The sequence below is a fragment of the Lynx canadensis genome, chromosome D1 (assembly GCF_007474595.2).
Source record: "Lynx canadensis isolate LIC74 chromosome D1, mLynCan4.pri.v2, whole genome shotgun sequence".
NCBI lineage: Eukaryota > Metazoa > Chordata > Mammalia > Carnivora > Felidae > Lynx > Lynx canadensis.
The window spans coordinates 14,467,784-14,495,687 of record NC_044312.2 but is presented as its reverse complement, the minus strand read 5'-3'; the positions used below and the strand labels follow the sequence as shown (position 1 = coordinate 14,495,687).

At 41.0% G+C, this 27,904-nt stretch overlaps 1 protein-coding gene across 1 annotated transcript; it reads left to right on the top strand.

Annotated features, from left to right (window-relative positions):
- Window positions 1-120: 120 nt before the first annotated feature.
- BUD13 (BUD13 homolog) lies at window positions 121-26,659 on the top strand. The gene is made up of 10 exons (XM_030331428.1): window positions 121-282; window positions 2,883-2,976; window positions 7,013-7,097; window positions 9,785-10,618; window positions 12,294-12,598; window positions 14,153-14,258; window positions 14,588-14,726; window positions 15,040-15,224; window positions 15,466-15,547; window positions 26,262-26,659. The coding sequence occupies exons 1-10, from the start codon at window positions 140-142 to the stop codon at window positions 26,353-26,355; spliced, it is 2,067 nt and encodes a 688-aa protein (XP_030187288.1). The 5' UTR covers window positions 121-139; the 3' UTR covers window positions 26,356-26,659.
- Window positions 26,660-27,904: the final 1,245 nt, after the last annotated feature.

Below are 27,904 nucleotides of genomic sequence, written 5' to 3'. Positions count from 1 at the left end.
TCTCGTGTCACCCCAGGCCGTTCTCACAGCTCTTCACCACTTCCGGTCCCGGCCCCGCCTCCTCAAGGCCTCTCCGTGCGTTTTGCGTTCAAGAATTTTGTCCCCAGCGCCGTGCCGTCTCTCCGCCCCCGCCGCTGCCATGGCGGCAGCTCCGCCGGTCTCCAAGGCCGAGTACCTGAAGCGTTATTTGTCTGGGGCAGGTGCCGGCGTCGATGGGGCCCCTGAGTCGGGTCGCAGGCGCCGCAGAAAGCGGCCGAAGCCTGGCGGGGTCGGCGGCAAGGGGTGAGTTGGCTCTGGCGGGGCGGGGCCTGAGGCGACTCGCCGCCCCTCTCCCCAACTCCGCCCTCGGCCGGCGCTTCCCCCTCTCCGGGCCGCCCGCCCCGCTCCTCGCAGGGCTCGTCCGGCCGGAGCCCGGAGCCCGGAGCCCCGCTCTGGCGCCCTGCGCACCCCTCGCAACCCTGGGCGGTATCTTCGACGTCTCCAGCCCGGCTGTAACTTTCCTCTTTTCCCGCCCTCGTAGCGTTCCGTCCACTCCAGTAGAGAATGAGTATCTTGCCTTGAGAATAATGGTGGAGCTCATCCAAAGCCTCCGTGTTTGGGTATTTAGGGCCCAGAACCTGTCTGTGGGGTTCACCAATCCCAGGGACTCCGGTTCTGAGTGAGAGACCTATGCTTACTTCCTGTTGGTCTTCATAGTGTTGCTGTTAACAGTTCTTGTCATGCACCAGATGCTGTTCTAAGTACTTTAGACGTAGATGAATTTATTTAAGCTTTATGATACTACCACGAAGTTGGTATTCTTAATATCCCCATTGTTCAAATGAGAAAACTTTGTAGCCCGCTGTAGTGGGTTGAATAGTGCCCTTCCCCCCTTCATGTCCCCTCAGAGCCTCAGAATGTGACATTCTTTGGAAATAGTGCCTTTACAGATGTAATTGGTTAAGATGTGCTCCTAGTGCATTACGACGGGTGCTAAATCCAGTATGACTGTGTCCTTTTAAGAAGAGGGAAACTTGGGCGTGGGGGGAGGCATAGGGAGAACACAGCCTTGTGAAGATGGAGGCTGAGATTGGACTGGGTGTAGGCTGCCACTAGCTAGAGTATGCCTGGGGCTATCCGAAGTCAAGGAAATGTCCTCCCTTAGAGCCTTCCCAGTGGGCATTACCTTGCAGACGCCTTGGCTTTCGACTTCAAGCCTCCAGAACTGTGAGGGAATAGTTTCTGTTGTTTTGAGCCACCCACCTTGTGGTACTTTGTTAGGTAGCCCTAGGGAACCAATATGCCCAGTTCCAAAGAACAAATCCATTTCCTTTCCTGATTTGTTTCTTGCCTATTCTCGCTTTCTGTCTTCCTGCCCTCCTGACTTGGGTGGATTCTTTGGAGACAGTGCCACGCAGTGAAACTAGCTTGAGCTTTGGAGTGACACCACAGTTTGAGTCCGAGCTGTGCCACTTTGTGAGCTGTGTGGCTGTGGGCGGGACACGTCGTCTCTCTACGCCTGTTTCCTCATCTTTTTTTTTTTTTTTTTAATTTTTTTTTTTTTTCAACGTTTATTTATTTTTGGGACAGAGAGAGACAGAGCATGAACGGGGGAGGGGCAGAGAGAGAGGGAGACACAGAATCGGAAACAGGCTCCAGGCTCTGAGCCATCAGCCCAGAGCCCGACGCGGGGCTCGAACTCCCGGACCGCGAGATCGTGACCTGGCTGAAGTCGGACGCTTAACCGACTGCGCCACCCAGGCGCCCCATGTTTCCTCATCTTTAAAATAGAGTAATAATTGGAGCATCTGGGTGGCTCAGCCGATTGAGCGTCCGACTTCAGCTCAGGTCGTGATCTCAGGGTTCGTGGGTTTGAGCTCCACATCAGGCTCGCCGTTGTCAGCCTGTCCTCACAGAGCCCACTTCAGATCCTCTGTCTTCCTCTCTCTGCCCCTCCCCCGCTGTGCTACCCCATAATAAATAAAAGAGAGTAATAATGATAGCATTTTATGGTTATGATTAGAGGTGTATAAAGTAGAGGTGCCTGGACGTGTCAAGCGTCTGATTGTGGCTCAGGTCATGATCTCACAGTCGTGAGTTCGACCCCTGTCTTGGGCTCTGTGCTGACACCTCAGAGCCTGGAGCCTGTTTCAGCTTCTGTGTGTCTCTCTTTCTCTGCCCTTCCTCTGCTGGCACTCTGTCTCTGTCTCTCTCAAAAATAAATAAACATCAAACAAGATTTAGAGATGTATAAAGTGATACTGGCTTTTCAAACAGAACTGTTCACATTATGGCAGTCATTGTTATTTATTTGGACTCTCCATGGTTTGTGTGACCGACGTTTATTCAGTACGCACTTGCTATGCCAGTTACTTCAGGGCGTTGAGGATATCCCTGTGAATGAGAAGGCCTAGTCCCCATTCTGGCGGACCTTATTGTTTAATGGGGATACAGGCTTTAAACGTCTAATTGCACAACGAATTGATTTATTTTCTTTGCATTAATGCAATGAAAGTATTCCAAGGATGTGTAACACGGGTTCTTAGTTGAGGGAAATAAGGGGAGAAGTTAAGGAAGACATGCTCCAGGAAGTTAAATGTATGCTAGGATCTTAAGAATGAGTAAGAGTTTTCCAGTAAAGAACTAGAAGAGTAGGTCAGACAGAGGGAAGGAACTGCTTATGTGAAAACTGATGTGGTAAGGAATTTGGTTCATTCCAGGCACCAAAAGTGAGGTAGTGAACTTGTGGAGGCAGGGGTACCAGATGAAGTGGGCCATATAGGCAAAGACTGGACCTTGCAGAATCTTGTAGGATTTTGAGCTCTATGCTACAATCTGTAGTGTTTGTAGGCTGTTATCCAAGATTGATTCTTCTTTTTTGATTTTTTTTTTTTAACATTTAGAATGCGGATCGTGGATGATGATGTGAGCTGGACATCTATTTCCACCACTAAACCAGAAAAGGAGGAAGAGGAAGATGATGGAGATTTGCCTGTGGTATGTATCTTTTGAGTCTGTGATGAGGACTTTGAAATGCAAGCCTGTCTCTCAGTCTCCATTCCCGGTACAGGGTAGATTTATAAGGGGGAACATTGAGGGCAGAAAAGGGGTGACACTTTTCAAAGAGCTATTTTTATTTATTTTTTTTATTTTTTTATTTTGAGAAAGTGAGAGAACACAGGAGGGGCAGAGAGGGATAGAGAGAGAATCCCACACAGGCTCTGCACTGTCAGCCTAGAGCCTGATGCAGGGCTCGAACCCATGAACTGAGAGATCATGAGCTGAGCTGAAGTCAAGAGTCAGACACTTAACTGACTGAGCCACCTAAATGCCTGTCAAAGATGCTTTAAAGTAGTCTTCTTTGATGATGCCTGTGCACTGTTTTCTTTGTTTATGGAGGGCCCTGTTAGCCTGGGAATGGGAACTAATCCCAGAGTGGCAAAATTTCTCAACATCAGCAATAGAAAATGTTTACGATTAGCCATAGTTCAGTTTATTGGAATGTACCTTGCAAACAGTGTTCAGGTTCAGTTACAGGAAACTTATTTGCTCCTTGTTTTTCATTGATTCAACGAAGTTTAAAATGGTATACTTTTGTCGAAGTATTGTGGATATGTAGGTTAATAAAACCTAGTGTCTGTACTTTAGAGATGATACCCTAGATGGGAGACAGAATTTCAAATAATTTCAACAATGTGATAAATGGTGGAGAGACATTTCACATACGTACCAAGTGCTATTAGAGCACAGGGAAAGTGGCACATCTTTTTATTCTCCTGGGAGATTCTATCAAGGAAGTAAATAAATATCCAAACTGAGTTTTGAAGGATGAGTAAGAACCAAGTGGGCAAACGGATAGGCAAATAATCTTGAATTAGTACCGTCATGGAAACTTTGCTGAGAAACAAGGTGAAAAGGAGAGCTGTTCTTGGGCTGTATTGCACTAAAGTTGTAAAAATGAATTCCTGATGAGTATATTGAATGTTGATGTCCAGCATATTCTGTAGTACATCATCTAAGAGAAAATTTATCAGTAATTAGAAGGGAAATAGTGGGGTGCCTGGCTGGCTCAGCCAGTAGAGCGAGTGGCTTTTGATCTTAGGGTTTTGAGTTTGAGCCCCGTGTTGGGTGTAGGGATTACTTTAAAAACAAAAGAAAAGGAAGAAGGGAAGTAGTGATCATAAGTGACCAATTTAGTTTCAGTCAGAACCAGTCAATTAATGTTTACAAAATTTTTTTTATGTTATAAAAGCAATACATAATTTTTTAAATGTTTATTTTTATTTTTAAGTAATCTCTACACCCAGTGTGAGGCTCAAACTCACAACCCCCAGATCAAGAGTCATGTGTTCTACTGACTGAGCCACCTAGGCACTCCAAAAGCAATACATATTAATTGTAGAATATTTGGAAATTATAAGAAAGTTTACAATTCTGAAAATAATACAATAATCACTTATACTGTGACTATCCAGAGATGGCAACTGCTCCCATTTGGATGCCCGTCTCTTTAACCCATAGATAATACAGACTTCTGTTTTATTTATTTTTTAAGATATAATTGAGATCATACTGAATTATGGTTTTGGAGCTTGCTCTTTCATTTAATAATATGTTGTGAATACTTTAGTGAGACTTTAAAATATTCTTTGAGAATGTGATTTTTAGTGGTTTCAGTGGTAGTTCATTGTATACATTAATTTAACCTGTTCTCTTACTGGACATATGGATTGTTTTCTGTTTTGAAATATAGCGCTTTGAGAAGCCTCTTGTGCATAAATCATTGTAGAAATCTGTTTATTTCTTTATCCCCACAAAGTGGAATTAATAGGTTAGAAAGTATGGTCCTTTTGAGCTGTATTCTTGTATTGTTTTCCAAACGGTGGTACCAGTTTCTCCTTCCCCTACAGTTGTTTGAGAATGCCATTTTCCCCATTTCTTCATCAATACTGGAGCATTATTTACAACAACAGAAATAATAGTGAACTTACGCCAGTTTGCAGGTGAACAATGGTATTGTTTCTTAGAAAAATAGTGAATAATTTTTTTTCTATGTTTATAGGGCATTCGTATTTTGTGAATTTTTTGGTATTTTTTCCATTGTTTAGAAAGTTGGACTTAAAATTTTCTTTCATTGATTTGGTGTTTATGTAATACAATATATTACCTGTCTTACCTGTTATAGATATATTTTATTATTTGTTTTTTCATTTATAGTAGTTTTGACATTTAAAAATTTTAATTTCTTTTTTTTTTTTTAGAGAGAGCCTGGTGGCTTTTTTTTTTTTTTCCAATGTTTATTTATTTTTTGGGACAGAGAGAGACAGAGCATGAACGGGGGAGGGGCAGAGAGAGAGGGAGACACAGAATCAGAAACAGGCTCCAGGCTCTGAGCCATCAGCCCAGAGCCGGACGCGGGGCTCGAACTCACAGACCGCGAGATCGTGACCTGGCTGAAGTCGGACGCTTAACCGACTGCGCCACCCAGGCGCCCCTAAAAATTTTAATTTCTATAGTCAAGTCTGTTAATTTTCCTTTACGATACTGTCTTTTGCTCTTATGATTGCCTTAAAACCTGAACGAGGAAGGCTTTAGCTCCACTCCTCTCTACTCTGGTTAAAACAGGTCTTGATTATTGAATTCATTTTTGTTACTGTAAGACCATCGCCACCACTAGTAACAATGGCAAAATAATTAGGACAAGTACGATAGCAGTGGGAGCACAAGAATAATACGTGTAATTTATTGAGCATTTACCATGTCCCAAGCTGCTTAGCTTACATGAATTAGCTCACTGAATCCTCATAGCAATCCTTTGAGTCCTTTCACAAATGAGGAAATCGAGGCTTAGAGAAAATAACTTGCCAAAGGCTGCACACATTTTCAGTGGCAGAGCTGGTGATTAGATCTCAATTCATCTTGCTTGAATTCAAGCCTGTGCTTTTATTACCTGGTGAGATATCTCAAAACCAGGTTACTTGAGGAGTGATGCAGAGAAATAGAGGTGAATTATAACCTGGGTTTGGATTTCAGTTCTGCCACTTGCTGGCTTGTGACATTGAGAAATTTACTTAACTCCTCTGAGTCTTAGTTTGTTCTTTATTAGTGTGGAACCTTTCTTTGCAGGCCTGTTGTGAGGATTGAGTGAGATAATATAAGTAAACCCCAAACACAGTACCTGGCACATGGTTGCTACTCTTTAACTAGAATTTATTACACCAGCCATCTTTGACAGTCTGTTTTGTGGAAAGGGCATCAGTTGCATCAGGGTCAGAACTAGGGTTACTGGAAAGAAGTTACAGGAAAGTCGGTACAGGTCCAATAAAACTAAGGATTTTCTAGCACTGCCCTCAAATACAATGCACTATCTTGTAATATAATGAGTTCCCTGTCTGTAAATTAATTGGGTCCCTGTCAGGGAGGGACTGGGTGAGTGGTCATTTATCAAGGATACAAGAATATTCCAGATTTGTTCGGGAATTTCGATGATCTGAAATGTTTTTATCCCTTAAAGATTCTGTGATTCTGTGTACTTCTTAATGATTTCTTTTGGTTGGATTTAAGAAGATCTGTCATTGTGACTACCTCTGACAACAAAGGTTTCATAAGGAGCCTGAAGCCCTTGATGAGTGATAGGAGTGCCAGGGAGCCGGCCTGTATTGTCACTCTGGATATAACATAAAAGTAGAAAGGTGAAAGGAATTTAGCTTTCAGCTTCCCTGGGGCAGTTGTGCACCTGACAGGTTGATAAAGAAGGTTTGTAATGAAGAAGTTCACATTTGGAGGAAAATTGATTAGTCAGAGAAAGATGTATAATTAAACTATCCAGTGACAATCAGATAAACATCTCATAGGACAGACATAACTGAGGACCACTACATATTTCTACATGTTTCTTCATGGCTGTTTTGGACTCGTGTGTGCCGTGTGCATTGAGAATGGGAATGGTGATAGCTTTAGGTTCCCGAAACAGTAGTGCTCCTTGACTGGATCCCGTGGATTTTCTCAACGTAAGTTGTCCTAACTCTGACAGGTGGCTGAGTTTGTGGATGAGCGGCCAGAAGAGGTCAAGCAGATGGAAGCCTTTCGTTCCAGTGCCAAATGGAAGCTTCTAGGAGGTTAGTTTCAACAGTAGATAAATCTAAATTTCCCATTTATAGGGGAAGCCTTTTTTTTTTTTTCTCTACACTTTTTTTTTTAGAGGAATATATAGGTTGTTTTAGTGTGTCCTTAATCCTGAAAAATACAGTGCGAAAAAGAATTCAGAACTTCTTCGGAGGTAGCAAGACATGGGAACTGAGAGACCAGGTGTCCCATTTTCTCTTCTATTTCGGCATTAGTTAGGGTTACTAACTTAGGTTACACATAAGTCAGGAAGTGACTTATGTGGGGGCCTTGCAGTAACCACTGACCTCTGGCCCAAATAGGAGAGCACTTAGTATATAGTTAAGTCTTTCTTCGTTCTTCCTTTAAACATGGGTATTTTGCAGTGCATTATCCTCCACTTGCCCACTGTGTACCCTCTCCCTAGGCTAATAATTTAACTCCCTATTTAAAAAGTTTTTGAGTTCTTTGAGAATGGACAAATGACATTTGTTTGTCATGTCTTGAGTGGAGATAAGACCTGTTCTTTTTAAAAAAAAATTTTTTTTAATGTTTATTTTTATTTTTGAGAGAGAGAGACAGAGAGACAGAGTGCAAGCAGGGGAGGGACAGAGAAAGAGGGAGACACGGAATCCGAAACAGGCTCCAGGCTCTGAGCTGTCAGCACAGAACCTGATGAAGGGCTCGGACTCACGAACCGTGGGATCTTGACCTGGGCTAAAGTCCGCCGCTTAACCGACTGAGCCACCCAGGTGCCCTGACAAGGCCTGTTCGTAATTGGTTTGGTCTTTCTCCCACCTAGCATAATCAAGAATCTTGCTTCTGTATAGCCATTTAACTCCAGTTTGCTCTCAACACTTGTTCCTTTTTCATACATGCAGAGTAGTAGACGAATTAACTCCTAAACAAGATTTGTTCTTTCTGTTTTATATTTTGTGCTTATGTTAATTATCCTACAATTCTGATAAGAAAAACATGCATAACAAAAGTGACTGTTGGTTATAGGTTAGTGATCACTATTGCCTCAGTTACTTTTCAGTATATTATTATTATGTTCTGTGAATTAAAATTTTATTATCAGTATGTATTCTTTTATCCGAATCTTGTTCACTCTTACTATTTTGTTTTTCTCTGTGGGTGTGTTTCTAATCTTTTCCATAATCCTTTTTTCTTTTTTCTTTGTTGTTATTTATTGTTTTTTCCACAGTCCTTTTTTCAGAGAGAATCTTCAGGTCTCCATATTTATAGGTCTAGGAAGAGATACCGAACCCCCACCCCATCACCCTTGAATAGTTGTTTTCTTCTACTTAACTCTCACTGCTCCATCCCCATTTGTCACTGGAAATATCCTCTTTGGTCTCTGATTCTTACTTCCTTTTTGTAAATATCATGGAATTTATCAACGCCCTGGATTAGATTTGCTGTCAGGTGTCCCACAGATATCAGTACTTTTCTCTGAGTGGTGATTGCAATCAGATAGGACTATTTCCCAAAGCAAAGGAGTTGACTTGGTTTAATTCATCCACTTAGTAAGTATTTATTGGGTCCTACCGAGCATTTATTTGAATTTGGGATGTGGAGCTCAATGACAAGAAATACTGGATTTTGGAAATGTCCTGAGTTGCTGTAAACATTTCATTCTCTTATACCTTTGAAAACTGGAAGTTTCAAACTCTTTCCTCAGCTACCTAGTTTAAAAAATTGCACATGGACTCTACAGTCAAACGGATCTGGAATGGATCCTCTATCACTTATTAGCAGTGTGACTTTGGCAGTAGGACTTAGTGTTTCTGAGTATCAACTTCTTCATCTATAAAATGGGATAACAGTATTTATCTTTCAGGCTTGTGAGAATTCAGTGAGGGAATCCATATAAACCATGGACTTGTAATACGTGATCAGGAAATGCTGATCCCTCTTTTTTTCTGGTGCTCTCCCCCCAGTAAAGAGCACGGTGACATTGATCAAATAGTTAATTACATTTCATTTTGATGCGGCACAGGCTTAGTCAGTCTGCATTTTGAAAGAAGAGTGAGTATAAACTGTGTGTTACCTAGTCTAAATATCAGTAGGATCCTCTGGGAGCTCTGCACAGGCACAGTTTTGGGAAGAGCATTGGATTGAGAGAGGATCAGGGTGTTAGCCTATCTCTTCGTCTTAGTGGCTGTGACCTTTGGTAAGAAATCACTCAGCTCCTTGGAGCCTCTGTTTCACATGTCTGTGAAACAAGGATACCTGCCCAGTGTACCTTAAAAGGTATAATATGAAAAATGCATTTAAATGGCTCGTTAGATAGGAGAGGTTATTTATTTTTTTCTTTAAAACATTTTTTTAAATGTTTATTTTTGAGACAGAGACAGAGCATGAGTGGGGGAGGGGCAGAGAGAGAGGGAGACACAGAATCTGAAGCAGGCTCCAGGCTCAGAACTGTCAGCACAGAGCCTGATGTGGGGCTCGAACTCCACGAACTGCGAGATCGTGACCTGAGCCGAAGCCAGACACTTAACCGACTGAGCCACCCAGGCACCCCTAGGAGAGGTTATTTTTAAGGTATTCATGAGTGAATGCTGGTTTATTGCCCCTAAGCAGAAGATTTCTGAGTAGTTTTGAGATGTTTGCTCCTGGGCCATCTTTTGAAACTTTGCATATCAAGGGTGAATAGGGCATTTGTGGGGATCTTACTTTTGCTATTTGTGTTTAGGTCACAGTGAAGATCTGCCCTCACACAGACACTTCCGTCGTGACTCCCTGGATTCATCTCCCCCACGGAGGGTCCGTCACGACACCCCGGACCCATCTCCCCCGAGGAGGGTCCGTCACGACACCCCGGACCCATCTCCCCCGAGGAGGGTCCGTCACGACACCCCGGACCCATCTCCCCCCAGGAGGGTCCGTCACGACACCCCGGACCCATCTCCCCCCAGGAGGGTCCGTCACGACACCCCGGACCCATCTCCCCCCAGGAGGGTCCGTCACGACACCCCGGACCCATCTCCCCCCAGGAGGGTCCGTCACGACACCCCGGACCCATCTCCCCGCAGGAGGGTCCGTCACGACACCCCGGACCCATCTCCCCGCAGGAGGGTCCGTCATACTTCTCTGGATCCTTCTCCCCTCAGGAAGCCTCATCGTCATTCTTCAGGCATGTCTCCTAGGAGAACCCATCATGACACAGCAGATTCATCTCTTCCTAGGAGGGCCTGTCACAATTCCTCAGATAGCTCTGTTCCCAGAAGGGCTCAAAATAGCTCACCTGACACATCTCAACCTAGAAGGACTTATGACTCCTTGGACACATCGCAGCTCAGGAGGGCCCATCATAACTCCCCTGATTTGGCTGCTAGTGTCCCTCATTCACTGCCCAGACCCAAAAGCAGTAAAGGCCCAGAGAGAGCTTCTAGGAAAACTTCTCCACATTCGAAGGGGCCGGGACCATCTCACACATCAATCCCAAAGAACAGCAAATATGAGTATGACTCGGACCGCTCTCCTCCACGAAAAAAGCGAGCAAAATCCCATAAGCATGATTCTAAAGGTAAGCATTTGATTGTCCATAGAGGGACTTATTCTGAGTGCTTTCTTTTGGACCTTTTACTTCTTGCGGTCTTTAGAAATGAGAATGGCATTTCTTTGGAGAAGTTTTAAAAACTGTAGGGAAATGAGGAGAGGTTGGGCTGAGGAGAGTTAAAATTTACAGTGGCAAGGGGGACCTTTTTTTTTTTTTTTTTTTTGGTTTATTTTTATTTTAAGGGGGAAAGGGGCAGAGAGAAAGAGCGCATGTGCGAGAATCCCAAAGAGGCTCCATGCTGTTAGCACAGAGCCTGACATGGGACTTGAACTCACGAACCTTGAGGTCATGACCTGAGCCAAAACCAAGAGTGGGACGCTTAACCAACTTAGTCACTCAGGCACCCCAAGGAAGACATTTTTATATATTTTTTTGTTTTTTCTCCCTACCCCATGTGAAAATACAACATGTTTGATGTAGAAACTTCAGAGTGTATAGAAACGTACAAAGAAGCAGAAGAAAGGTACAAAATTCATTGAAAGCCATTTGCTCTTAGTGTTGTGGCCAATGTTTTTTAAAGCCTTTTTCTATTCATTTTTTTATATAGTTGAGCCCTTTCTATGTAGTATATACATGTTATATGTGTAATCTTGCCTGGTTTATTCACTTAATGTTACCTTCGCCGTGTCATAAATTAACGTGGTCTTTATTGGTGTTCTGTTACATAAATGTACTTAACCATTTCCCTAATAGTGCATATTTTAGGTTATTTATAAATTTTGTTTTTATAATTTTAAAATGAACATCCTTGTAGATAAATCATTGCTCCATTCTGGATTATTTCCTTATCTACTTTTAGATAGATTTCCTGGAAATTTAAGTACTTCTAGATATGTTTCCTGGGAAACAAAGTAGAAATTGATTTGTTGGTTAAGGGGCATGTATGGTTTTAAGACTGTGGCTACCCATTGCTTCTTTGGGAGGTGATTTGTGATGTTTCTGTCTACAACTCAGGCCTGTGCAGTGAGATTTGTTTACTCACTAGGTACTGTTTTCATTCGTTTTTTTTAATAGTTTTTACTGTTTTATTTATTCTTGAGAGAGAGAGAGAGAGAGAGAGAAAGAGAGAGAGAGAGAGAGAGACAGCATGAGTGAGGGAGGGGCAGAGTGAGAAAGGGACACAGAATCCGAAGCAGTCTCCAGGCTCTGAGCTGTCAGCAGAGAGCCCGACGTGGGGCTTGAACTCACGAGCCGTGAGATCTGACCTGAGCCGAAGTTGGACACTCAACCGACTGAGCCACCCAGGCGCCCCGTTTTCATTCTTAAATAAAGTATATTGTTATCTTTTAGTCTCTGACATCACAGTGTATTCTAGGCAGTTGTAACTTTTGCCACAGCCCTGAGATCTGAGTGTGAGTTGTTTCTCCCATTCTGTGCTCAGATAAATATGACATAGGTGAGTATGTTGAGACCTCACATGCTAGTCACAGTCACTAGTAACTTGGGAATAGAACCCCACATCCTGCCTATTGGTTGTAAAAGTTGTGTCTGACTCTGCTCTTTTCCCATGTCATCTGTACTTGTGTTTAGGATAGTGATAGCTGTTTAGAGGAGGACCAAATGAATATTGGACATTAGCTTGATAAGTTCCGTTTTTAAGATTCCACCAATGGGATTAAAGACTTTATTTTTTAATTTCTAGACTCTTCCCCCAGCCATAGGAAATTTCATACAAACTCTTCACCTAGGAGATATCAGAGTCACATGTTGGACTCTTCCTCCTACCCAGATGATAGTCGGAATGCCTCTGATTCAGATCTTTCTCCTCCACGGCAAAAGCAGAGTTCAGGGCACAAAAATTCTGATTCAGATCTGTCACCTCCACGGAATAGACCTACATACCGGAGCTCTGATTCTGACCTGTCTCCACCAAGGAGGAAACAGAGGGCCAAATCTTCTGATTCCGATCTGTCTCCACCTCGAAGGAGTCAGCCTCTAGGAAAGAAGGTAGGAATTTTCAGGAGCCATACCTTCTTTTAGAGTGACTGCTCTTTTCTATTTCTGTACAAGTTTCAGAGATATAAACCAGAGAGGGAGGGGGTAGCTCCTGGTAGTAGAGTAAATCTATTGCAGAGTTACCTCTGGAGCTCTTTGCTCCTTCTGAAGGCAGGACTGCCTATGACCCATCCCGGATGAACTTGCAAATACCAGTTCCTAAGTAGCTTCTGACTTTATATCCTCTTTATTCCACAAATGTCATTTTTTAATGGGTCCGGAAAAACTTCCTATTTTCTCATGAATAAACTGAGAACTGTAGTTTACAGAGTAGAGTTTGGAGCACAAACTTTGTGTTAATCGGATGACATTCAAATCCTTCTGCTTCTGCTTACTGTCTATGAGATTTGAGCAAGATATGTGAGATCTCTAAGCCCCAGCTTCTTCATCTGTAAAATGGGGATAATAGTAGTATATACTTCATGAGGTTATTGTGAGAATTAAATTAGCTTGTATAAGTAAAACTCTTAGCACAGTGCCCAGAAAAAGTCAGACTTTAGTGTAAGCAATTGATTATTATAAATTGGACTACCAGTCTCCATTTGCAGATCTTAAGAGACATTTAGAATATAAAATTACTTTTATGAATCATACCACCTGGGAAGTCTGTGTTTTATTTTAAATCTGTGATGAAGCATGAATTGCCCAGAACATCTGCATGAACTTGGAGCAGTTGTTTTGTAAAGCACCCCAGTGCTAGGAAAAGAATCTTATTCCAGTGAGTTGGTTAAGAAACAGAATAATAGAGCCTGTAGTATGCACATTTACCTCCAACCCAGACTTTTCAGGCAAGTCTCCTCTGTAGCCCACATGGTCCTGGCAGCCTGTCCCTGGCCCAGGAAGTAGGGTTCTTCTTTCCTGGGAAACAGAGTGAGGTCTGTGTTGCAGCTGGACCCCTTGACATTTTAGGTATCTGTTTACTTCATGGATAGTTTCATATTAAATTAAGCACATTGCTTAAGGATACCACAATACACTGTATACTCCGTTTATGCATTGGTTGGTTATCTTGCTATGAAATAGGGTTTAGTAAGAAGGTTTGATTTGGTCACAACTTGTCATTATCCTGAAATATATCCACAACTGAGGGACCTTAGACTTCCTTGAGTTTGTAGTTTAAATGGAATATTTTATTAGTGTGGGTCTCCACTGAAGGGCTTAGAGCTTGATACAGGCTTCTGATCAGGTGACCTGAGAATGTGTCTTCATGTATGCAGTTTATACACTGAAAAGTCAGAACTATTTAGATGCTTAGCTTTTTCTTTAGTATTTTGTTAGTTTGTGTTTGTGTTTATTCTTCAAACTTGGTAGTACTATTAATTTGCCATGAAGTTCAATTTTATTTCTTTTTTATTTTGTGAATCTTGTGGTCGATAATGAGAATACAAAGTTGGAGTCGTTTGGTTTGGTTATTGCTCATCGTCGGGCAAAAATGCACCTGTCTACCCTGGAGCCTGCTGCTACATCGTCTCATTAATGTTGGATGCTCCCTTTTCCATTGCATAGGCTGCTCACATGTATTCTGGGGCAAGAACTGGGTTGGTGTTAACTGACATACAGCGAGAGCAGCAAGAGCTCAAGAAACGGGACCAAGAAACTACGGCGTTTGAAGGTAAAAGTGAAAATGCAGAGACCAGTCGAGGCTCATGTACATTTGAGTTTATTTTTTTAACGTAACTTATTGTATCTGATATTTTAAACTTTTAATTGAGATCAAATTTCAGCTCTGGTTTTATGCATTATTTTAACTTCTTAGTGGTCCCAAGTGGTTCTTTTCTTTCTTGACAAAGGTTAGTTAGACATTGGTAGGAGCTACTTGTAGTCTGGCTGCAAAAATTTTTATTCAGCATCAGAATCCCACGTTGATTTCAACTGTTAGAATATTATTCCCAATTCTGATACCTGGGTGTTTATCTTTAAAAGTATAATTTTCCTTTGCAGCTGAATTCCAATATGCTGAAACTGTATTTCGAGATAAGTCTGGTCGTAAGAGGAATTTGAAACTGGAACGTTTAGAGCAAAGGAGAAAAGCAGAGAAGGACTCGGAGAGAGAGGAGCTGTACGCTCAGTGGGGAAAAGGGTAAGAGAACCACTGAAACGGAGAACAAGACTGTGCTGACTGGAGGAGGTCATTCTCTACTTTTCTGACCAGTGAGTTAGTTCGTTGTGCCTTCACAGCTGTTTCAGGAATGGAAGGTTCAGTGTGCTCGGTCTCCCTCCTAAGATACTGGGGTACTCCACACTTGGCATTGGTATTCTAGTTTTGCTCTTTTCAATATTTGGCCGACGCTGCTGGGAAAAGGAAGTTCCCCAAATGCAGCAGTATGGTCTGCTCAGTGTGAGAGTGCAAATGTTAAACGGGACAGCATACACTCTTGGTTCTTTTTGCCCAGGCTTGCCCAGAGCCGGCAGCAGCAACAAAATGTGGAGGATGCAGTGAAGGAAATGCAAAAGCCTCTGGCGCGCTACATTGATGATGAAGATCTGGATCGGATGCTGCGAGAACAGGAAAGAGAAGGGGACCCCATGGCCAACTTTATCAAGAAGAATAAGGCTAAGGAGAACAAGAATAAGAAAGGTGAGCCTTCTGGGATTCATCAGAGATGAAGGTGACTTGTGTAAAGAGAGATAGTCTTTAGCTTGATGATACATAGTCAGGTGCAGAGAAGGCTCTCCCATACAGTTTTTTAGGTTCCTTGTATTTGGAAATTTGCGTTCAGCTCACTAGAGATTTCTGTATAAAATTTTTGTTCCCACTGCCACCCGACTCTGGATTGAGTTATATAGGTAACTAACTTCTCCCTCTCTCCTCTCACCAGTGAGACCTCGCTACAGTGGTCCTGCCCCTCCTCCCAACAGATTCAATATCTGGCCTGGATATCGCTGGGATGGAGTTGACAGGTAAGCCTGAGTATTTCCTACATTTTTGTTTTCTTTTCCATCTGACCCTAACCTTTCCTAGCCGTTCTTACATCACTCTACACTCTGCCTCATTTTCTGTTCTAACCACAAAGTTAATAATATGCAGTTTGCTTGCTTCTGTTTCTGAGGTCCCCAAATCCCATTTCCCATGCTTAAAATATTCTTCCTCCTTCTCCGTTTTTCCTTTTCAAAGTGTTTTTTTAAAGCTCTGGACAAACAGCTCTGCTGCTTCCGATGGGATACCCTTTGTTGTTGACATTGGTCACTTCTAGAGATATTTTCTAAGGTTTAGTGGGGATGAGTGATGGGCGGTAGTCTGGAGTCTTTCGTATGTTGTATCTTTAAAAATGTAGCCCTTGAACCTTCTCTTCACTGACTTAGGAATGAGTTACTTACGATATCTCCCTGACCCCTACGGCCAGCATCTGTACCCATTTACTCTAACTTACTGTCTGTTGTGTGCTTCTGTTCAAAATCTGCTCCTCTGTTTACATGGTAGATCCCATCTCCTCTTGCCTACAGAAGGACATTGTTCTAGCGTTTACCATAGTGGTTCTCAAACTTTCTGATCTCAAGACCCCTTTATACTTGAGAACCCCAAACAGCTTTTGTTTATGTGGTTTATATGTATTAATATTTACCTTATTAGAAATTAAACTGAGAAGTTTAAAAAGTGTTTATTAATTAGTTCATTAAAAACATAATAAAGCCATTATGTTAATATAATTACCATATTTTTTAAGAAAAATAACTGTTTTCCAAACAAAGAAAGTAGAAGAATGGCATTGATTTACATTTTTTCAAATCTTATTAATGTTTGGCTTAATAGTCGATAACAGGATTCTGCATTGAGTCTGTTGCAGTTTGTTTAGTTGGAGTATTGAAAGAAAGTTTAGCCTTAGAAAATTCAGCTGTGGGGCACCTGGGTGGCTCAGTCGGTTAAGCGTCTGACTCTTGATCTCAGCTCAGGTCGTGATCTCAGGGTCATGAGCACAAGGCCTGCATTGGGCTCCGGGCTGGGCATGAAGCCTACTTAAAAAAAAAAAAAAAAATCAGCCTTATACATAGGTTGTTAGAAAAGGAAGGTGTATTATATTTTGTATTACACAGAAATTCAACAGGTGATAGTTTCTTTTTTTTTTTTTTTTTTAAATTTTTTTTTTTTTTCAACGTTTATTTACTTTTGGGACAGAGAGAGACCGAGCATGAACGGGGGAGGGGCAGAGAGAGAGGGAGACACAGAATCGGAAGCAGGCTCCAGACTCTGAGCCATCAGCCCAGAGTCCGACGCGGGGCTCGAACTCACAGACCGCGAGATCGTGACCTGGCTGAAGTCGGACGCTTAACCGACTGCGCCACCCAGGCGCCCCCAGGTGATAGTTTCTTAAAGGTGATTTATAACATGGAGTCTGAAACCATATCAAAGAACTTTTAATACTGTTACATTAAAATTGTTTTTTGTTTTTGTTTTTGTTTTTTTTTTTTACTTTGTAGGGATCTTTTCCCAGTGCGTGAACATCATGTGCTGGTCATTTGGAAAATAGTGGTTTGCTGAGTTTTTCAGACCTGCCAAATGTTGACATTTTTCGTTATACATCATCAGTGATTTGTATTTGTTAACGTTACCTCTGATCTCATCACCAAAATCTTAATAGGAAGCTAAAGTTCACGGTGGCGGATCCAAGTGTATTCAAATTCTAATTTATGCTTAAAGTCTTGAATTTTATCATTGGTGACAAGTATCAGTTGTTACTGAAGTTAAAGCTTTTTGTACAATAACTTTTTTGTAGAATCCATCAGATTTTGTACCTAGAGGATCAGGTCCTCTGTGAATATAGAGTTTTACTTCTTCCTTTCCAATCCAAATGCCCTTTGTTTCTTTTTCTTACCTTAATTGTAGTAACTAGAGCTTCAGTGCAGATGTTGAATAGAAGTAGTAAGAACAGACATCTTTGCCTTCTTCCTAAATCTTAGGAGAACAACAGTCAGTGTTTTACCATTAAATATGTTGTAAGCTATAGGTGTTTTTGTAGATTCCCTTCGCTGAGTTGAGAAGGTTCCTTTCTATTCCTAGTTTGCTGACAGTTTTTTTTTTTTTTTTTCCAGAATGTGTGTTGGATTTTGGTTCATTCTTTGATCTATTAGTTAGTTATTTAGGAATGCATTAATTCCAAACATTTAGACTTCTGTAGTATCTCACCATTATTGATTTCCAGTTTAATTCTGATGAGGTCAGAGAATATACTCCATAATATTTTGATCTTTTGAAATGTATAAGATGTGTTTTATGGCCCAGTATATGGTTGACCTTGGTGAATAGTCCATTTGCATATGAGGATAATATGTATCCTGCAGTTGTTTGGGGGAGTGTTTTGAAAATTAATTTTTGTATTTTTTTAAACATAAACTTTTTGTTTTGGAATAATTTTAGATTTATAGAAAATTTGCAGATAGTATAAAGAATTCCTATACACTCCTCATCCAATTTTATTATCATTCATTGCATTACCATGGTACATTTATTTATCAGAACAACATTGGTATGTTGCTATTAATGTACCAGATTTTACTAGTTTTTTCCACTAAAATCCTTTTCTGTTCAGGATCCCACATTGCACTTAGTTGTCATTTCTCCTTAGTCTTCTCTGGTCTGTGACAGTTTCTCAGTCTTTCTTTGCTGTTTGTCACCATGACAATTTTTTGGAATATGATCAGTTATTTTGTAGAATGTCCCTCAAAGTGGGTTCATTTGATGTTTTTCTCATGGTTAGACTGGGGTTATGGGTTTTTGGAAAGAATGCCACAGTGGTGGCATGCCCTTCTCATCACATCATTTAACCGGTACCTGGTAACAACAGGACATCCCTAGTGTTAACGTCAGTCACTTGGTTCAGCTGTAGTGAGTGTTTGCCAGGTATCTCCATTTTCGTTATTCTTTTCCCCCTTCCGTACATACTTAGTTCTCTAGAAGTGAGTCACTGAGTTTAGCTTGTACTCAAAAGGTGACCTGTAGGTGGCATAGCTACATTTCTTATTTGGGCTTTTTCTGTAGGGATTTGTTTTGTCACCCCATTTGCTTAGTCAGTTATTTATTTATATCAGTAATGATTCATCCAATTTTATACTGGATTGTAATCCAGTAGTATGTTATTTATTTTGTTATTTATTTAAATAAATTGTTCTTTTCTTTAGCTACTGGGAATTCTTTAAGGTGTCCCTTTTGCATGCCCTGTCCTTTTATTTTTTGAGTACTCTCTGACTTTCTGATACTGCAAGATGCTCCAGGCTCATCTTGTATGTTCCTTGTCCCAGCCCTAGAATCAGCCATTTCTCCAAGCAGCCCTGGCTGCTTTTAATGGATAATGGTATTTAGAAACCAAGATCTGACTGCTAGAAGTACTTGTTACTGGGGTGTCATTGTTTCTAGGCTATGCCAGCAGACAGAGCTAGGTAGTACATGTCTAGTAATTCATGTACACACACATATTTGTTATTTCTGTACCTACTTATCTGTATGTATGTGTCTGTATATGTACATGTTTATGTATACAGATACGTAAATATGAGTTCATACTAATGTTGACTCTAGTGGAGTATTACCTTTTATTCTAGCTTGTCTGTAACTTCTCTCTCCAGCATTGAGAAACCTAGCACCCCCATGTACCGTCCATTTTGCTCATCTCTGTATACATGTAAAACAGTTTCAGAATTGAGAGATTCAGGAGTAAGAAACAGATTTCCAACAAAAACATAGTGTAGTTACTTTTGTTACTGCCCTTATAATTTCTAGTGAAAGAACCATTTTCCAACTGCCCTGCCCCAGTACTGTTATGTCATACATTTGTAATATAGATTCATTTGTCATAGTCCCTGTCTATCCTGGGATCTCCTGACATCCTGGGTGATTTTTCCTTTTTATAGTTTGCTTATGTTAGTGTTTATTTTTTATTGTGTATAGTTCTGTGGGGTTTGACAAATGCATGGAGCCATTTATTCACCACCCTACTACTGTATGGAACAGCTACATCATCCAAAAATTTCCCCTGTAAGTCCTGTTTTAGTCAGTTACACTTTGTCCACCAAACCCTTGTGATGAGTGCTCTGCTTTCTGTTCCTATGTTTTGCCTTTTTCAGAGTGTCACAGGAATGGAATCATACAATATGGAGCCTTTTGAGTCTGACTTCTTGCACTTAGCAAAATGCATGTAAGGTTTATCCATGTTCTTGCATGAATATCCCATTATGTGGCTGTATCAGTTTGTTTATTCCCCAGTTGAAGGACATCTTCAGTTTTTAGCAACTATGAATAAAGCCACAGTAAACATTTGTGTATAGATTTTTATGTGGACATAGTTTTCAGTTCATTTGGGTAGATACCCAGTGATTGCTGGAATATATGGTGAGACGATGTTGAACTTGATAAGAAACTGCCAGTTGTTTTCTAATGTGGCTATACCATTTTTTGTTACACCAGAGAATGAGGATTCCTGTTGCTCCATACCCTTGCCAGCCTTTGGTATTGTCAGTGTTTTGGATTTTAGGTGTGTACATTTAGTATTGAATTTTAATTGCTCCGTTATCTGTTTAGCTAAACCTCTCTGCAGTTTTCTTTTTTAGTGTTTGCTCTAAGGATTACAGTATGTATCTTTAACTCATCACAGCCTACTGGGAGTTTATAACTGTACTGTTTCACATAAAATACACAAACCTTGTATGTAACGCTGAGGTTCCACTTACCCTCTGTTCTATGTGCTATTGTTGTCATATATATTACATAAATGGTATAGACTCCACAATATAGTGTTCTAATTTTTTTAAAAAGTTTATTTATTTTGAGAGACAGAGAAAGCATGGGTACGGGTGGGTAGAGAAGGAGAGAGCGAATCCCAAGTAGGCTGTGCATTGTCAGTGCAGAGTCTGATGTGGGGCTTGAACTCACAAACCGTAAGATCATAATTTGAGCCCAAGTTAGATGCTTAACCGACTGAGCCACCCAGGCACCCCTCCAGTGTTCTAATTTTTTATTTACAGTTATTTAAAAAGAAAACTGAAAAAACAACAAAATATATAAGTGTTAATATTTAATATTTAACTCATGTATTTACCGTTTCTGGTGCTCTTTTTTTTTTTTTCTTTAAACAACTTTTATTATTCCTTTAGTGTAGGATTATTGGTGACAAATTCTCTGTTTTTGTTGATGTGAAGATGTCTTTATTTCACCTTTAATTTTTAAAAACTTTAGTTTTGAAATAATTTTAGATAAGAACTTGAAAAATTAGTACAGTGTGTTACAGTGTACCCTTTACCCAGCTTCCCCCAATGATAATCTAACATAACCATAGTACATTACCAAAATAAGGAAATTGACATTGGCACAATTCTATTAAATTAAAGACATTTTTCTCACCTTCATTTCTCAAGGATAGTTTTACTGATGTATTGTTGGAGGAGGTCATCAAGATGACATTACCACTGGTTGACCCAGAAGCTGGACCCAGGCAATCAGAGGCCTCTTACCTGCTCCCTTGTCCTTGGAATGTGTGTCCTGCCTACCCTTTTCAAGGACGTAGCCTTGAAAGAGTAAGGTGTTATTGAGACCACCTGGGCCAAATATGTGGCTGAATCCAGTTAAGGCCTCTGTATAAGTTTTTGAGATTCGCCAGGTGGCTGCCCAAGAGAGGCTTCATATGTAAGTTCCCTTGCCTATTAAACTTGCCCCCTATCAATGTGGAGTGGCCTGCCTCTTTTTTTTTTTTTTGTTCTCTCCTTGCCCTCCACGTACTGGGGCCAATTTCAGACTTCCCCCAGGAAGCTCACAAGGTTGTGAACCAACACATAGAACTCTGGATTGATAGTATCAGAATTCTGTGACAGTTTTGTCAACGCTTTAAGAAAGTTTCATCATTTTCTGGCCTCCACTGTTTCTAATTAGAAGTAAATCCTTAGTCCTCATTTATTTTATTGTTACTCCCTGCCCCACATTGTAATATATTGTTTTTCTCTGGCAGATTTTTCTTCTTGTTTTAGGTTTTTAGCCAGTTTATCATGTACCTCAGTGTGGTTTTCTCTGTATTTATCCTGCTTTGGGTTTGTTATGCTCTCTGGATCTTTAAGTTCATGTTATTCACCATTGGGAAGTATTTGGGTATTTTTTCATCAGTTATTTTTTCTGAACTACTGTTCCTTCTTCTCCAGTTACGTTATTTTCCACCACTTAATATTATTCCGCAGAGCCCTAAAGTCCTGTTCATTTTTCTAGCATCATTTTTTCTGTCTGTTCTTAAGGTCAGATAGTTTCTGTTGATCTGTTTTCCACTTCATTGACTTTCTGCCATCTCCAATCTATTAAGCCCACACAGTGAATTTTTTGTTTCAGCTAGTTTATTGTATTTTTCAACTCTAGAATTTCCATTTGATAGTTTGTATTTCTCTGCTGAGATTTTCCATCTGCTCATTCATTATGAGACATTTCCCTCTTCCTTGAGAATATTTATAATTGGTGCTTTGAAGTCCTGTTTGCTCATTGTAACATTTGGGTCACCTCAGGATTGGTTTCTATTAATAGCCTTTTCTTGAGTTTGATTACATTTTACTATTCCTTGACATATCTGGTCATTTTTTAACATATATTGGATACTGTAAGTGATACATTGTCAGAACTTGGAATTCTGTTATATTCCTCTGAGGTATGTTGATGTTTATGTCCAGTAGACTGTTAAGTGGGTGCATTTGAGCTCCGAATGCTGTCTCCTTTGCAGTGGGCAGCAGCTACAATTTCTGCTCAGTTCTTTCAATTTCTAGCTGCTGCTTTTTCACTGGGCCCAGTGTGGTTCCCCTGTGCAAGCACAGTTTAGCAGTTAGCCAAGGATTTAGGTGCTGTTTGCAGGGCTCATCTGTTTTGTAGCTTCCTCCCCTTCAGAGTTTCCTTCCTGATTTTCCAGCTGCTCTGCCTTCTTTGCACTGATACCTCAAGCTAATAAGCCTGTGACTTTCTGCCTCCATGAGCTGTGCAGACCGGGAAGTGCCCTCTGGCAAAAAGCTCACAAATGTTTTTACAAATGGACTCATCCAGGTTCTGCCTGCTTTTGGTCACTTTCCCATGCCTTCAAAGAATTTTAGATACTTGCACTTTCATATTTTGTCCAGATTTTATAATTGCTGTCTGAGAATAGAGTAGTCTGCTCAAGTTCCTCTGCTGTGACTGAAATCCATTGCCCCACCTCCTATGGACCTGAGGCATTGTCTTCTGTCCCCCAAGCTGCCATCAAAATCTGAGGCTCTAGTTCCTGATACTGGGTATCCTCAGGGTGGCTGTGGTTTCAGGCTAGCTTACTACTTTGGTTTGCAGTTCACTGGATATAGGCTCTTTGTTTGGTAGCAGGACATTTTTCAGAATGCTGATTTGTCTTATAGCCAGAAGTGGATCTTTTTATAGCCACAACCCTAGAGATTTTCTCTGCTACACTGAGGCCATCCTTTTTTTTTTTTCTATTAAAAAAAAAAAAAAAAATTCTGGACCCACACTCAGAACTCTCCCTGACCTAGTATTTTCTTGATATCTGATTTGTCTCCAGCTCTCCCAGGAGTTTTCTTCCACTTAGCATTTTTTCTGACATCGTTCCTTTTAGTTCCCTTTCTCATCTTTGTTTTCCTTCTCATTATTCACTCTTTCGTCACCTCTTTTAGTTTGTCTGGTTTTGGCCCATTGCAAGTGAACATTTCTAGAACATGTCTGTAGTTGGAAAAACTCATAAGGTCAATTAATCTAATCCCATTATTATTTAAAAGACAAGCAAGGCCCAGATAAATTTAACTACTTACCTAGAGTTATTTAGCTCACCTGAAAAAGCTGGAATTAGAATCCTGGGCTCCTGGTGCGCCTGGATGGCTCAGTCGGTGAAGTGTCCGATTTCGGCTCAGGTCATGATCTCACGGTTCGTGAGCTAGAGCCTCGCATCGGGCTGTGTGCTGACAGCTCAGAGCCTGAAGCCTACTTCAGATACTGTGTCTCCCCCTCTCTCTGCCCCTCCCCTGCTCGCACTCTGTCTCTCTCTCTCAAAAATAAATAAAAACATTAAAAAAAAATAAAAAATCATGGGCTCCTGATTCTATAGTCCAAGGCTTTTCTACTGTGCGTTCTCTTGTGGTTTGTTTTTTTGATTCTGTGGGGTTTGGTTTGTTATTCATATGTCCTTCGTCTGTATGATCATATTAGTGTTGGTTCTCTTAAGTACTTATTCCCCAGGGCAAAAAACAGTGGTTTCCTTGGTGCTCTAGAATACCCTGCATGCTTTTGAGGTTAGAGATGGAGCTGTTTGTAGTAAGCTTCCCTTCCTAAAACACTCTGTTATTCATCCTACTCATCCCTTAGGGAGGGTGTTAGGCAAGAGGGAAGGAAGCCTGTTCTCTCCATCAGTTCAGTAACACTTAGCAAAGATGTGATTACTTGAGGCAGCTGTGTACCAGCTGCTGGGCTCTCACAGGTAGTGATAGTCCCTAAGCTTAGGAACTTACTTTCCATCTAGAGCAGAAAGACAAGTAAATAATTTCAATACTACTTGCTAGTATTACTATAGAGGATTTTCAGGGTGCTTGGGAGCACAAAGGTAGGGTAAATTCAGCCTTGGGAGAGTGCGGTTAGGGGAAGCTTTCTAGAATATACATGAGCTTTGTCTTAAGGGATATCAGTCGCCAGCCAACATAAGAAGAGGAAGGAGGTTGAAGTGCGAAGTCATAAGGGTATGGGACATTATAGTGTTATGGGGGGGCAGTCATAAGCAGTTTGCTACTGTTGGAGAGCATGAGGTGTGACGTGGAGTGTATGTGATAGATTGGAAAGGTAAGCAGGGGTCTCGTCACAGTAGGCTTCAGAAGCATTTGTGATGAGTGTGGTCTTCACCCTAAAGGCAAAGGAGGGCCCTTGAAGGAATAACAGCAGCTTTCTATATTAGATAGATGAATCACTAAGGCAGTAATGGGAAGCATTTGAAAGGCACACATCTGGAAGTGGAGAGACAAGGTAAAAGGCTATTGCAGTAGGTCAGGGTAAAGGAGGCGGAGTTCTGAACTGTAGGGAAGTGTTCAGGGATGGTGTGTCAGGACCTGGTGGCTGACTTGGGCAGAAGGAGAAATCACTGGATTTGACAATAGGGAAGGTCACTGGCGGCCTGAAAGAGAGCTAACTGTGGCATGGTGAGACAAAAGCTAGGTTCCAATGTGTTAAGGAGTGAATGAAAAGTGAGGAGGTGTAGACAGTGAATACAAGCTCTTTTAAGAAGTTCAATTTAAAGTCCCCAGCTGCATTAGCCCTTTAGCAAGAGAGTCGGCCTGTCCTCTGAAGCTTTGAATCCAGGCATTGACTTCCCGTCTGTAGCTATGAAAGTCCCAGGTGGCATCTTCTTCCAGTAGGGGGCCATTTCATCTATATTGAAAATCTGTTTAGTGTAACCACCTTCACTGACTGTCTTAGGTAGCTAGATCTGTTAGATAACTTGCTGCAGCTTTACACTGGCACTTGCTGTTTCACTCAAACTTTTATGTTATGGAGACAACTTCTTTGCTTAAATCTCACGAACCAACCTCTGCCAGCTTCAAACTTTTCTTCTGCAGCTTCCCCACCTCTCTTAGTCTTCACAGAATTGAAGAGACTCAGGGCCTTGCTCTGGATTAAGCTTTGCCTCAAAGGAATGTTATAGCTGGTTTGATCCCCTATCGAGACCACTCAGACTTCCTCCATATCAGCAGTAAGGCTGTTTTGCTTCCTTATCATTTGCGTTTGTTGGAGTAGCACTTTTAATTTTCTTCAGTAACTTTTCCTTTGCATTTACAAGTTGACTGACTGGCACAAGAGGCGTAGCTTTTAGCCCATCTTGGCTTGCAACTTGCCTTCTTCACTGAACTTAGTCTTTTTTCTAGCTTTTGACTTAAAGCGAGACGTGTGATTCTTTCTTTTACTTGAACCCTTACAGGCCAATGTAGGGTCATTAATTGGCTTAATTTCAATATTGCTGTGTCTCAGAGAATAGGCTGGAGGAGAGGGAGAGAGATGGGGGAGTGGCCGGTCAGTGGAGCAGTCAGAACACAGACAACATTTATCAACTGAGTTTGCTGTCTTATATGGATGCATTCGTGGCACCCCAAAACAGTTGACAATAGTTTCGTTAAAGATCACTGATTAAAGATCACCATAACAAATAATGAAAAAATGTGAAATATTGCAAGAGTTACCAAAGTGTGACCCAGAGGCACGAAGTGAGCAAATGCTGTTGGAAAGTGGCACCAATAGACTTAATTGATGCTTGGTTGTCACAGATCTTCAGTTGGTAAAAAATACATTCTGCAAAGTGTCGTAAAGTGAAGTGCAATTAGAGAGGTGCCTGTAATAAGAATTCACTAAATGTTGTGTAATGAATGGATAAATTATAAGATGTAGAGATCAGCTGAGAGGGAGTTGGGCCTGTAGAGTAGTAAATGTTTGAAACAGTTGTCAAAAGAGTGGCAGAAGGGTCTGAATAAGAACTAATAAAAGGATGAATGATGTATTTTGGCTTTTTGATTCTATTGCATATGCCTTACATATTTTCACATGACTGCCTTACTTTCCTCCTTATCTATTAGGTTGTGAACTCTTCTCTTTTTTCAAAAACGAATGTCCAGTTCAGGATTCTGGCTGATCAGTGTCTCTTGATTGCAGATCCAATGGATTTGAACAGAAGCGCTTTGCCAGGCTTGCCAGCAAGAAGGCGGTGGAGGAACTTGCCTACAAGTGGAGTGTTGAGGATATGTAACTTTTCTGAGGCTGTGGGGCGGCTGTGGGTTGTGTTAGTGGACATAGGGCAGCCAGACATCAAGCTGTAACAGCTGTCTATGCTAGTAATCAGGGTCCACACAGACCAGCAACCTGAACGCCAGTTTTGACTACAGAAGAATATTTTGAGACCTGATGTTTGGACTGAGGCACCTGTACTTCTCAGGTGTTCCAACACTGGCGATAGCTGGCCTTCACAGGAAGCATTGCATTTTCAGTGTCCCAGAGTTTGTTCTTGGTTAGGGTTTTTCTTTTTTAATAAACATACATTTATTTTTTCACAATCATGCTCTTAACTGGGTATTCTGTTTTTGGGAAGAACACAAGCTAATGTTGAACCTCCATGGAACTTGGAGGGTGATGGTTGGATTTTTCATTAATCTAGAAAGCAGTGGGAGTAAAAACTTTGGCAGTGATAGTTCCTTCCTCTTAGAAAATATGAATTAGTGCTAAACTAGACTTAGGAATAGAAGTAGCTGTTTGGAGGCATGGTGTATGTCAAAGGTAGTGTCACAAATTAGTGGAGAAGAAACAGATAATGGCGTTTAGAAAATTGAGTTATATATGGACAACAATAAAGTTGGATCCCTACCTCACACCATATAAGACAAAGACATCCCAAAGTGATGAAAGACCTAAATGAAAGGTAAAATGTTAAAACCAGTAGGAAAAATCAGAGACTGTCTTTGCAACTTTGGGGTGAGGATAGATTTCTTAAATGAGATCCCCAAAGCACTATCCATGAGATTTGATACCTTTGACTACTTCGTAACTAAAGATTTCTGGTCAACAAAGCATCTCATAGTCAAAGTTAAAGATGTGTACAGATTAGGAAAAAATATTTGCAATGTTTAAAACTGACAAGGGATTGCATATATAAAAGACTGAATATAGAAAGTACTACTGCAAATCAGGAAGAGAAACAAAACACAAGATAAAAATGGGCAAAGAATATAAATAGGTAAAATCTAAAGGGAAACCATAATGACTAATAAGTATATTACCCCATTGGTAATTAGAGAAACGCAAATTAAAATGTTAATGTGTTTCTACTTTATATCTATTGGTTTGGCAAAAATAGGAGACTGAGCTCTCATGGGGAATGAAAACTCATGAGGAGTTTCAACTGGTACATCCATTCCGGAGACAAATGGGCAACACTTCACTGGAATGAAATAATACCTGGCATGCAGTATTACATAGTTTTTAAGAATGTGGTTCTGGAGCTATACTGCCTGAGTTTGAATCCCAGCTGTGTCTTTTACTAATAGTGTGACCTTGGTAAGCCACTTAACTTTTTTGTGAAATGGAGATAATAATACCTACTTTGTAGGTTTATTGTGAGCTTAGAACAGTGCTTGGCACATAGTATGTGTCACAAAATTGTTAGCTATTATTATTATTGTCTTCCTAATCATCAGGTGTTGATAGCCAGCTTCCAAGATTGCCCCCGATGATCCTTGACCCCTGGTATTCAAGCCCTTTGTAGTCCCCTCCCATAATGAATAGGGCTGTCCTGTGTAACCAGT

What these genes read in the sequence shown, in the direction of transcription:
- BUD13 (XM_030331428.1), top strand. Translation starts at nt 140, where the DNA reads ATGGCGGCAGCTCCGCCGGTCTCCAAGGCCGAGTACCTGAAGCGTTAT. An exon ending in GGCGGGGTCGGCGGCAAGGG is followed by an intron (nt 283 to 2,882) that starts GTGAGTTGGCTC and finishes TTTAACATTTAG; the next exon opens with AATGCGGATCGTGGATGATG. An exon ending in GGAGAACAAGAATAAGAAAG is followed by an intron (nt 15,225 to 15,465) that starts GTGAGCCTTCTG and finishes TCCTCTCACCAG; the next exon opens with TGAGACCTCGCTACAGTGGT.